Source organism: Eumetopias jubatus, unplaced genomic scaffold (assembly GCF_037043125.1).
Source record: "Eumetopias jubatus isolate StellerSeaLion01/CBP00866 unplaced genomic scaffold, mEumJub1_p1.0 scaffold_12, whole genome shotgun sequence".
Taxonomy (NCBI): domain Eukaryota; kingdom Metazoa; phylum Chordata; class Mammalia; order Carnivora; family Otariidae; genus Eumetopias; species Eumetopias jubatus.
In genome coordinates, this window is record NW_028274818.1 from 9,197,747 (window position 1) to 9,210,781 (window position 13,035).

General features: G+C 49.9%; 1 protein-coding gene across 6 annotated transcripts in view; it reads right to left on the reverse strand.

Moving 5' to 3' along the window:
- The window catches only part of RXRG (retinoid X receptor gamma), a 69,448-nt gene that overhangs the window by 18,642 nt on the left and 37,771 nt on the right, over positions 1-13,035 (reverse strand). For 5 of the 6 annotated variants that reach the window (XM_028104702.2, XM_028104700.2, XM_028104698.2 and 2 more), the window contains one exon: positions 8,192-8,439. In XM_028104702.2, the coding sequence (XP_027960503.1) occupies positions 8,192-8,410 (219 nt within the window). In that variant the 5' untranslated portion in view covers positions 8,411-8,439. Of the gene's footprint in view, positions 1-5,933; positions 6,290-8,191; positions 8,440-13,035 lie in introns of those variants that run through there. The other variant, XM_028104704.2, reaches the window with a different exon arrangement.

Here is a 13,035-nt window from a genome sequence, read left to right on the forward strand (position 1 = left end):
TGTTTCATTAGAGCTGGAAATCCACCCTGGACACACTTAGGACAAGTCTGTTGTATACTTTTAGATTTTTGTAATAACGACTGACTGTCTATTCAGCAGTGTTCCAAGAGGAGCTACGGCTCTCAGGCAAAAGACTTAGACTCCAAGAAAGCCAAGCAAAAAAATGCAAATCCATTCACTGAGTCAATCAACAGACACTCACTGAGTGCTCACCCTGCAGGCACTGTGCCAGGCTCTGGGGTACAAAGGTGAGGTCTAAAAATGCACTCTTAAGGAGTTCACAGTAAAATGGAAGAGAAGGTCATCTCAATGAGCCCACAGAGGATGCTAAACCAAATGCCCAAATCATTGCAGTAGCGCCAAAGTTGGGTAGAAAGTCTCAGATCATGGTTTTGAACTTGACCGTAAGGAACGGGCCATTTTTCTGTGAAACTGGAAAATCTGTACAGCCGGGGACCATCTGCTTTGTCTTCCCCATGTCCGACGTGGTCCTGGCACGAGGTAGGGAGCTGGCGTGCCCAAATGGCTGAAGAAATGAACATGTGCATCCCTGTCCTGTCCTGTGCCAAGGTCACATTGGCTTCTCACCACCACCACCTCCATGTCTCCCAGGGCTCGGGGAGATTATCGAGAAGCCGCTGCTTAGTGCTCTGTATTCATCAAAGAAATCATCAATACATATGACTACGTCGTCCAATTAGCAGAAACTGTGAGTGCCCATGGGCACAGCTCAACCTTCTAGGCACTGTGAAGGGAGACAGAAAACCTAGAAGATCTCTCTTTCCTCAAAAATGCACACTCTCATTGAAGAGTGGGGACGTGCACAAAAATTAAGAACACTTACAAGTAAACTCACAGGTGGTGCAGAGCATGCACGTGTTTAAGTGCCCAGCAGAAACACATGGTAACTCTGGGAATTTAAGAGTTTCCACTGACGTCTATAGGGTCTATGTGAATTTTGAATCATACTGTCTCCCCAAAGTGACAGCAATTCTCAAACTAAACCAAAGGGAGGATTTGTTTCTCTATTCAAGGCCTTTGGGACAGAAGGAATGATCAATAAAACATAAAACACAACATAGCCTGAGTTACGTTCCTTCTAAATTTACCAGCTTTTCAATTCACTGAGCAAATATTTATTGAGCACAGGAGGTGGGCAGAGGCTCGGGTCAAGGGCAGTAAGGGATGGAGAAAAGACAAGACAGCCTGCAGCTCCTTGCTTTGAAGTCCAAGTGACCAGGAATTTTTAAAAATTATTTGTACAAAGGATGAAAACACACATGCGATGGGAGAATCTCTCTCTCTTCTTCTCCCCCACTTTTTATACAAGGCTAAGACAAGACATCTAGAACTTGTGCCCATTATTTTGCTTTGTTTTGGTGTCACACCATGGTTCTCAGCCCCGGATGTATACCTGGGAGATTTGAGGGGAAAAAAAAAAACAACAACAAAAAACAAAAAACAAACAGATGCCAGGGCTCCACATCCAGAAATTGAGTCAATAGGTCTGAGGGCCATTGGTACTGCTATTTCTCTAGGTTTGCCAGGGAATGCTAATATGCAGCCAGGGCTAAGAATCACCAGTTTGGCAGGAAAAACATTGCTTTGGGGTCCCATGGAGCTGGGACCAACTCCCAGTCTGCCCTTACCAACGGCATGACTTCAAAGAAGTTACTTATCTTCATCCGCCCTCAGTTTTTTGTAAAATGAGCCTAGTAAGACCTAGTTTACAGAGGCACTGGGAGGATTAGATGACAGAACGCTGGAAAATCCCCATCATAGTGCCCGGCACACAGTAGCGGTTCCATAAATTCTGGCTCTTATCATTCCAGCAAAATCTGGTTAATCAAGACAAGACTTTTGAGTGTTTCTTATCAGCCAACACTCACTCTGTGCTAGGAATTCTGCAGTAAATGAGCCCACATTCGCCAAAGGGGTTAAATGATTCCATTTCTTGGCGGGGGGTGGGGGGGTCAGAAAACGAATGTTGTCATGATATTAGGTTATCATTACTTCGGATGTGGGACATATTTAGATGTGTACTCATTTTTAAGAAATAGGTTGAGGGGGTTTCTGTTGGTGTAAATTTTAGGTGACAACGTTTCTCGAGCGCCTTGGTGAAACAGATGTCACCACTTAGATCCTCCCAAATGGAAACATTTTAGGTCAGATGGGCCCCGGACAAAGAGCCCTCTGGCTGACCAAGGCTCTGTCCCCAAATCCTCAGACTGACAAACAAGGATATGGGAATAAGGAGGAGGGCGCCACCGCCTGAGGCTCAAGAGACCCCCACTCCCCTTCCCCTCCCACGGCCAGGTCCCGTGGGACCAGTTCGCCCCCTGCAGCCTGGGGAGGTCACAGGAGGCAAGTACTGTTAATGCTGTTAGCAGTACCCTCTGCAGAAGGCTTGCTTGGTGCTCACAACAACCCTATGAGGTCATTCTAGTTTCCAGATGAGGGAACTGGGCCTTAGAGCAGTTTATGTTGTGTGTTCATTCGGAAATACTATGGCGATACAGAAAGGAGGAAGATGGCAGCTGCCTCAATGGCACTGGCCACTGATAAGGTTAGACGTCAGTGGGGATTGTTTAGGAAGGAAAGGCCCCAAACGACCGAGATTAGATTAGAAGGAAGACTACTTGAAGAAGGTGGCATCTGAGCTAGGGCTTCGTAGTCTTCAAAAGTGTATAAGACTCGGATGGGCTGGCGATGGGCTAAGGGCTCTGAGAGCAAAAGTCCCTGAGGGAAGCCCGGGGGCTCGTGTAGGCTGTGGGTGCGTGGGAGGTGCCTGGCTAAGGAGAGTGGGTTGAATCTTGAGAAGCAATTAAGAGCAGCCCCTGGAGGTTTTCAGCTGAGGAATACTGCTCTGCCTCAGGGAAGGAAATGAGGCAGCCGCTCGAGGAAAACCTGGAGGGAGACACTGAGGCTGTCGATCTGCCCAGTCGCAGGTTAGGTGTCTTCCCAGGCTAACGGGCTGGAGCTAGGACACTGAGCTCCCAGTGCATTCCCCTTTTACCACAAGACCCGTCTTACGTGGCAGGAGAGGCTCAGACCGCCTGCCCTAGTAGCTTCCCGGCCCACCCCCGTGGTGAGGAGCCCATTCTCTCCCAGGTGGGAGCCAGGAGCCCCCCTCCACCCCTTCTCCTCATGGGTCAGGGGCAACAGCAGGATGGAAGGGCTGGGACAGAAAGGTTGATACTCCCTTCTCCATTGGCCTCTTTGCTGGCTTGGGGTTTGTGTGGGTTCCGTGCAAAGACAGATGGGATAGAAGGAAGCCGCCGGGGCGCAAACCCATTAGCTGCGTGGCCTGGAGTCCCCTTGGCTGGCTGTCTTGTTCCATTAGAAGTGGCTCTGCAGAAGTGAGCACTTTCAGAGCGGGGATTCACCAGGCGGCTGGCCGCTCTCTGAGAACAGGACAAAAACACACTTGACTGGCCTGGCTTCCATTTGCAGCCTCTCAGCCAGGGACCAATCGCTTCCTGGATGCCCTGGAGCCACCATGGAACATCAGGTCCCGCATTTCTGAGCTGCTTTCAGCCAAAATTATTCCACTAAATGCAGATACGTGGCCTGCCTGCCAGGCCTCAGGCAGGCAATCCTCTTCCAGGGAGTGGACTCTGTGGAGTCCACTCTTTTAATCCAGTGAGGGTCCTTGTTGTGAGGAGTAAGGACCCTAGACCTCCTAACCGGGGAGAGAGAAGCCCCAGGTTCTGGTGGACCTGCCGCTGCCTCACTGTGTGACCTTGACCAGGTCACTGCATCAGAGACTCGGTTTCCTCGTCTACAGCCTCGATCAGTGGTTTTTCCAACTCAGGGTGTGCGTGTGGCTGGGCGGTGGGGAGGGCGAACAAGAAGCCTTCGGATCTCCTGCCCCGGGTTCACCCAGACCTGTTTGTATCGGCCACACTCATCAGCCTTCCAAACATGCCTTCTCTTGGAGAAAAGACTTTATGGCTTAACTTTTTAAAATCATTAAACAAGATGATCTTTAAGGTCTGTTCCAGCTCTAACACTTGTAACTTTTATTAAGTATTCTCTATAAAAATCTGCAAGGATAGTAATTCGGTTATCAATCACCACCTGGGCAGGAATTATCAGGGACAGAACCCAGGTCAGGCAGCTGGGTTCAGGAGGGGAGAAAGAGGTGGGGGCATTCCAAGGACACGCAGGGCTTGCTTCCTAGTCCAGACAACAGGCATCACACACACAGTCATGAAAATGGGGCCTAGATACTTTTGTCTGAAAGCCCCATAAATATCTTCCCAGTCATATATTTGGTGTTTCTGGGAATTGCTCCCTCCACTTAGATACTCCCCAGAGCAGAGACTGACTCTTACAATTTTTTTTTAATCTCCAGTGCCTGGTTCAATGAATGCTTATTGAAATGAACTTCTCTCGAGCCTCTCAGCAAGAGTGCACCAGAATCAACAAGCACATGGGGGTAGAGTATAAATCACCGAGGTGCGTATTATCACCTAGGTATAATAATAATAATATCACTACCTTACTGCCATAGAGTGCTTAAGAAGTGATTTTTCAAATCCAGAGCTCCTTTAATATTCACAAATATCACTGTAAGGTAGCCAGGGAAAAGTGTGTTACCCCAAAATAGAAAAAAAAGGGAACTGAGAGACCCATAAACCATAGTTCTTTGCAAAAGGTTAGAGTCCCCCCACCTCCATAGTATTGGGTTCAGTTCTCTTTACTGTGCAAGAATGAAAATCCAACAAGAGCAAAAAAGAGAGAGGCTCAAACACCAGAATGACAAGAGCAGGGAATGGGAGACAGAGCCTGCTGCTCCCACATCACAGCTCCCCCCTTCCCCTCACCCCGAAACTGTACTTACCCTAGACCCGGGTCACAGGAGGAGCATGTTTCCAGCACGAGTCCCCCTCTGACCCATCCCGGGCGAGGAAGACAGGATGCATAGAGACCTTCTATCCAGATGGTTCAGAGCCCAGCTCACCGCAGCTAACACCTAGGGTCCTAGATGCCCTGTGTCATCTGGTTAATTGGGCAAAATGTTTTTGCCGGGTGGTTCCAGAGCCCAAGCCCACAACACTGCTCAGTGTCCGGGGCTGTTGAGCTTCCCCAGAGCTTGGCAAGCTTAATATAGCTCCCAGAGTGAAACTTGGCCCCGGCCTCTGCACACAGCCCAGTTGGCCAGGACCAAAGCTTTCAGCTGACCTTTCAACCCCAATCCCTCTGTACAGACATATGGTCCAGGAATAGCGGCCCTGCCACTCGCACAGCTAGGAAGCTGAATTTATTGGCTAGGTTTGGCTCAATCAGACCGGAGCATGGCTGCTAAAAGCAGCCTTGAAGGATGGTGCCTTGCCCACTCCCACCCACAAGCCCTGTCACTGTCTATCACCTCACCCTGTCTTATTGCTTCATACATAGAACGATTGCTGTTTGAACCATCTCGTTCCTTCCTTTGCTGTTCGTCCGTCTTGCCTGCGACAGGGTCACTGCCTTGGAAATAACCTTACTCAGTGCTTATCCCCAGAACCTAGGACAGCAGGAAGTACCGCTAGATACATAGCAGGTCCTCCTAAACGGTTATATGAGTGAACATGAGTGCCCTTGCAAGAGTTTACTTTCAGCCCAGAACTTCAGCGTTTCCTTCTGTCCCTAGCCCACGGGCTATGACCTGCCTTCCTGGAGTCCACTCACACGAAAGAACAAGGATAAACAAACCTCTTCAGGGTCTCACATTTTGAAGAGTACCTGTCACCAGCCCTGCTGATTCCAGTAGGTGAGAGTGGCATAAATACGTGGCCATCTCCGTGGCTGTCTGGTCCCCACTCCTTTGAGTGGTCACACACTCTCATGGAACACGCATGTGGGATGTTCAGAGGTCCCTTTCTTCTGCTCCCTTCAGTTCTGCCCTCGTGCCTACCACAGCCCCCACACGCTGCCTTGCAATTTACCTGCATGATGTGCCACGCCCCCTGAGAGACTCCTTAGGAGCCCTGATTAGTCATCTTTTAATCCTTGGCAGCCAGCCGAAGATCTTGGGGTCATGGACTGAGTCAGCACACACCACGGCAGCAGGTGAATGCAGCGTCATGAACACCGAGTGGGGGTCAGGACGCCTGGGCTCCAACCCTGGCTCTGCTGCCGATTGGCTGTGTGCGGTGGGACACGTCACTTCAGCTCACTGAGCCCTGCTACTTTATTCCGTGGGATGAGGACGATGTAGACAGTAGCGGTTCTCCGGTGGGCTTTGACCAGCTTCACAAGGGCCAAAATATGGGATAGGGGAGAAATGTATACTCTGAAGATCCTACGGGTGAAATCATCAGATTACAAACTGGGGTTAAAAGGGCCGGCCCAATGTGACCCATCTGCTTGACCTGCACATGCTTCAGATCTTTACATTTGAATGGCTTCAAGGAAAGGAGGCAGCTCCCTGCAGACCCCGCCAGCCCTGCTGATATATGTCCACCTCACTCATCCGCCTCTGCTGCCTGCCTGGCTGCGGCTTCCACAGTCCCGCACTCGATGACCGCCCCCAAGGTCTTCTCCAGATTCTCGGATCCCTCGATCGATAAGATTTCTGAATCCCTTACTGGCTCTAAAGTTCTGTGACTCCACATGGCTTTGCTTTTCAGACCCTGTGCACAGGAAGCCTCTTGAAAGGGATGGTCTAGGGATGGTCTCAGAAATCCTCCCTGTAGTAGGAAGATATACTGACACAATGGGAGTCCTGGCTCTTCTCCAAAACTATAAATTCCAAGGAAACTTCAGAATCTACTAATGCTGCCTCCAGATGTGCTGGCAGTTGGGGCAGGATGGTGTCGGCCCAAAAGTGAGATGCCCATAAGTGAGAGAGGAGAATGTGGTAGATGGTATTATTGTTCCTAATTTTTCATATCCTTTGCATTGTGTCTCCATAATACTTCCCGCTAAAACAGGCACTGCCTATTTCTTTTTTTTTTAAGATTTTATTATTTTTTTTAAGATTTTATTCATTTATCTGACAGTGACACAGCGAGAGAGGGAACACAAGCAGGGGGAGTGGGAGAGGGAGAAGCAGGCTTCCCGCGGAGCAGGGAGCCCGATGCGGGGCTCGATCCCAGGACCCTGGGATCATGACCTGAGCTGAAGGCAGATGCTTAACGACTGAGCCACCCAGGCGCCCCCAGGCACTCTGCCTATTTCCCTGCCCTGTTAATGTTGGGGTGAGCCACACAGCTTGCTTAGGCCAATGGGATACCGGGGGGCATGACGCCAGCAGAGGCTTCACTGTACCCTACTGATTTCGTTTTGATTTTGCCCTCCTGCGTGACACCACGAAGAAAGCGCGCCCAGAGTAGCTGTTGCTCCCTTAGTGTGGGACTCGAGGAGCAGCCCTGCACCCAGCCTGCAGCCTCGCCCAGCTCCCCCACCATCTGAAGCTGAGCCATCCCAGCCAACACAAATTTGCGAGTGAGGGGGGAAAAATGTGTGTTTTTGTAGACCACGAGAACTTGGGGATTGTTACACAGCATCATTACATCAAGAGCTGACCACCACAGGAAAGGAAAGTGGACGGCCTCACTGCGACATTGCCAGAGGGAGCAAAAGGCAACCAGCCACCTGAGGGCTCCTCAGAGCAGCAATGCAGTGTCCCCCATGCACACACCTCCTCCCTCCCCTCTGCTGCAGCAGGCGCACTAGGAATTAGGGGAGGATTCCTTCTTGAGTTTCCAGTCTTTCCCTCTATCTCAGAGACAACGGGCCATGTTCTAGATCGATCCATGTGCCATACCTGCCCATTTCCCCACTCTGCAATAAGCTCCTGGAGAGCAGAGACCGCATTCTGATCATTTCCGTATGGCCCTCAGCATGTAGTAGAGCAGCAGGCACTTCACTGACTTGATAAACACTCATTATAGAATCGAGAACAGAGGGGGGTCTGTCCCCAGGATGACAAACAGCGCTCAGAAACAGTGAAATCACTGCCAGAGCTGAACCACTAAACCACACGGGTGGCCTCTGGGCCACCGTCTCCTGGCCCACGAGGCGCGGTCGGTTCTCTGGGGCTGCCGGGCCCACGCACACACTTAACGAAGGCCCTGCAGGGGGCACGTCCCGTCAGCAAGTACACATGAAGCACCTGCCGAGTGCCGGCTCGGCTCCAGGAGCAGCCTGGGAAAACCTATGCAAGATGGCTGGGAAGTCCCGCGAGAGGAAGGGCACCTACCTGGGAGCTGGGCGGGACGACCAGATTGATTCCTGGGGGCGCTGCCAGCGCTCCCGACGGCGGGCCCATGGCAGATGTGATGACTCGATATGGAGAACCCAGGGCGTTGAGGGGGGGCCCCACTGCACTCAGAGTCCGTGGGGCACTCACGGGGGTGTCCGTGTAGCTGGGGTGGCTGTCCATTGGCTTCCCTGTGGACAGGGCTGCCGATGGGCTCATGGACGTGGAGCTGGAGTGGCCAGGGGAGCCTGTAAGGAGAACATAGATGAGGGGAGACTGGGGGGGCACAGAGATGGCCCCTGTGAGAACAGAGCCACCCCCCCACTTGTGTCCTGTACCCTGCCCCTCGTGCTCACACCCCACACTGAGCTGCTAGAATAAAGGCAAGGGAAGAACAGACAGGGCGAGGGCCTGCTCTCGGACAGAACACGCATCAGTGTTTTAGTTGTCTGCTGCCCGCCTGGAACCTACCTTGGACTGGGTCACATCAACAGCCAGGGCCACAAGGGGCATTAGCCCACAAGCCCCCCCGGGGCTTAGGGGACTGTGGCCTGGGCCAGCCAGACAGGGAAGGGAAGTCAAGTCCAAACCCACATGAGGAGGTGAACTGAGCAGGTGCCTGAGATGCTCCGGAACGCCCTGTCTCACACTCCTATTGCTCTGAGAGCTGGGGCAGGGCTGAGCCTGCAAGTCAGGAGAAATTCATTCACTCACATGCAATGAACATTTACTAAGATGCAGGTACAATTCCAGGTGCTGGGAATTCGGAGCCCAAGAGAACACAGTACCCACTGTCAGGGGTCATATTCCACCATGGCAAGGGGGGCGGGGGGCGGACAGAGGCTGTAGTCATACCTTTGGCCACCCGTATCTTTTGCAGCTTTGTGCCCATTAAGGTCTTTGCCCTGCCTATCTCCACAGCATGGGGTTTTATCAGCACTCAGGGAAGAAGACTCAGGGTGGCTGGACATGGCTTACTGGCCACAGAGGCCCAGGAAATCAAGTGCAGATAGGCCTGCCCAGGCCGTTCCTACCTGTAGGCACAGGGAGCCGTGGTCACAAGTGTCCACGGAACAGGCCCTGGGCACATGATTGTCTGGTACCACTTCTCCCGGGTAAGTTAACAAGTTCCCTTATGGTGAGCCGCAGCTCAAGATGACAGAGAAGGAGGTGCCCCGCTGTCCTCTCAGGAGCCCATCATGGAACATTCTCTCCAGAAGAGAGAAGCTATAAACCTCAGGATCCGTAGCAGCAAAGCAGAGACTGGAAAAGCAACAGGGCAGCCTACCCTGAATCACAGCACTGCTTCCCCGCGTGGTTCCCTGTTCATTCAAGGAGCAGCTCTCGAGTACCTGCTGCTACATGCGGGGTGCTATCCAAACCCTTGGGAGACCTCAGGGATCACTAAGTGTAGTGTTAGGAGCAGGATACAGGGAGGGATGTGCTCCCTTTGAATGCTGGGGAGGGGCAACAGCACGTCAGAAGTGTAAGTGTGGAGCTATTCTTTTTTTATTACTGAGATAATAATGGACACGCAACATGAGGCGTGCAACATAATGATTCGTTATTTGTATATATCGCAAAATGATCACCACAAATAAGACTAGTTAACATCCGTCACCACGCACGATTAGAAATTTCTTTTCTTGTAATGAGAACTTTTAAGATCCACTCCCAGGAAATACAAGACAGTGTTATTAGCTATGGTCACCATGCTATAATTACATTCCCAGGACTTATTTATTTTATGACTACAAGTTTGCACCTTTTGACTCCCTTCACACATTTCTCCCACCCCGATCCCTGCCTCTGGCAACCACCAATCTGTTCTCTGAATCTATGAGCTCAAGGTAGTGGTATTATTATTATTATTATTATTATTATTATTATTATATTCCACATAAGTGAGATCACACACTATTTTTCTTTCCCTGTCTGACTTAGTTCACTTAGCACAATCCCCCAAGGTCTGTCGTGTTGTCACAAATGACAAGATCTCATTCTTTCTTATGGCAGAATAACATTCCATCTCATACATATCCGTTAGCCATCCATTGATGGACACTTAGTTGCTTGCACAGCTTGGCTATTGTAAATAATGCTGCAGTGAACATGGGGGTGCATACATTTTTTTGAGTTAGTGTTTTCTAACTAGTATTTTCTCTGTGCAACTACTCTTTTTTTAAAAGATTTATTTATGGGGTGCTGGGTGGCTCAGTTGGTTAGCGGTCTGCCTTCAGCTCAGGTCAAGATCCTGGGGTCCTGGGATTAAGTCCCACGTCAGGCTCCCTGCTCAGTGGGAAGTCTGCTTCTCCCTCTCTCTCTCCCGCTGCCCCTCCCCCCACTCATGCTCTCTCTCGCTCGCACACTCTCTCTCGCTCATTCTCTCTCTCTCTCAAATAAATCTGAGAGAGAGAGAGAATGTGGCAAGGGGAAGGGCAGAGGGAAAGAGAGAATCTAAGCAGACTCCTGCTGAGCATGGCTCGTGACCTGAGCCAAATCAAGAGTCAGACACTTAACCGACTGAGCCACCCAGATGCCCCTCTCTATGCAACTACTCTTAAACATAAATATTCCACTAGAAAAATGTCAACCTAGAGTTTCTCTTGAGCTTCTGCTAACATGGTTAAGGTCTCCCCGTGGAGAGAAAAGTCACTGCCACGGTCAAGGGCAGTGACGGCACCTCCAGCATTCTACCCAGGGAGTTTCCACCTATCAGGGACAATTGTCTTATATAAACAGATAAATCCCAATCACCTGCTCTAAGTAGCACAACTGAGGATGAACCACATTCTGTGGGTCCACAGAGGAGTGCCCAGGGGGTCAAATGAGCAGCTCAGACCCTTATCACGTGTCCTGAATAGCATTAGGCAAATTCCATACTTCAACTCATTTCATCCTGACAGTAAGCCTGTGAGGATCACTTTAGCTTTTTACAGATGAGAAAACCTATGCTCAGCTTCACCCCCATGCTGCTCCCTGTTCTGGGATGATTTGCTCTCCCCTCCATTTCTAGCAAGTTCCTATTCATCCTTCAAGGTCTAACTCAAGGAAGTTGAGTTCTTCTTCCAGGAAGCCTTCCCTGGTGTTCCTGGTCTGGTTTGATGCCCTTTTCCATTTTCTAACACAGTAAAGCCTGTGCTTTACTCATATCTTAGCACTTATTATACTGTGTCGCCATATTTATTTATTTCCCTGTCTTTTCCATTAAACTGGGAGAGGGAGACAAGTGTCCAGTTTTGCTTCCCCACCCCCAGCAGGGTCCCTGGTCCTGCCCGGGTGTTCAGTGACAGAGCTTAGATTCCAACTGTCAACGTGAAGCCCACATTCTCCCCTATGTGTGCTGTCAAGGACAGTGAGGATGATTTGGAGAGCCATCACTTCACAAAGTACAAGATGACTCAATTATGAAGGGATCTCAAGCTGAAAGTTTATCTGAAGGAGAGAGAAAAGGGCAGCTTCCAAGAACTCGAGCCAGAAAAACCAAAAATCTTCCCAGATGGCCACTGATTGGAAAGAACAATTTTAGACTCTTCTGAGGCCCTGGAAGGCTGTGACATTTAAAGAGGCCAATGTATATCTTGAGCCTGTTCCTAAGATAACATGTGACAGGTGAGCTGGGAGCCAGCCCGCCCTGATGGGCGAGGAGCTGTGCTCTCCCCGCTGGGATGGCCCCACAGCCCGGCCACCTGAAGGAAATCGCTATGCCCTTCCGGTTTCAGCTTTCCAGAGACAAACCAAAGGACCCCACTACACTCCTTTTTATTCTGCTTTACATGGATCTCAGAGAGCCCCTGTCTTTCCCTTCTGTACCCCGACAGCAGGCCCAGAGCGTGGGACAGACACGGACGAGAAGTCACTTCGCACATTCATCAACCCCAGAGTTCCCACGGTATGGAGCCTGTAACACAGTGATAAGGGACATTTTAGGTGGTACTTTAAGTGGCAAACTCTTTAAAAATATATATTAATAGTTCTATAATTATTTTTACTGTTTCCTTCTATTTATAGCAAGTGACTGGGCTTCTATTTTTGCATAAGATTACCTTTCTAAAAATAGCTATTTAAGTTTTCAAAAAGAGAGTAGGGGGGCCTGGGTGGCTCAGTCGGTTGAGCATCTGACTCTTGGTTTCAGCTCGGGTCATGATCTCCGGGTCATGAGATGGAGCCCTGCACTGAGCTCCATGCTCAGGGAACTCTGCGTGAGGTTCTCTTTCTCCCTCTCCTTCTGCCCTTCCCTCTGCTCACACTCTCACTCTCTCTCTCTCTCTCTCTAAATAAATCTTAAAAAAAAAAAGAGTAAAGTGACCTAGGACAAAGTCTAAGTACAAGGATACTCCATGTGCAGAACACATGGGAATATCGTGTAAAGGGATGGTGTGTAGGAGAAACACTGACCTGCACAAAAACATAGGAACACGGGCTTTGGGGAACTCACAAGTTGTTCCAAGAATAAAATCAGATGATGTGAGGGTGACTGAAATGAAAAGTATACTGTTTTTATTGATAATAATAATAACAATGAGGAGGGCAATCAGAATATGCCTTGGCTGCTCAGTGAGGAGCATGATATGGCTGAGACAGACTGAAACAGAGTTAAAGCTTGGTTTGCAGTGGCCTTAAAATATGGTTTACTTCTGCTGAGTCAGTGATCCAGAAGAGGGGGGCTACTTTAAAACCATATTTACAAAAATAATAATAAAATTCAAAAGGATAGACATAACTTACGGGATTGCAGGTCGGTCCTGTGCCTCGCCCACGACCCAGTGGTTCTTAGACATGAACGCTTTGCTTTTAGAAAAGGCGAGAAGCTGTGCCCTAAGGACAGACGTGTTTCTCCATGG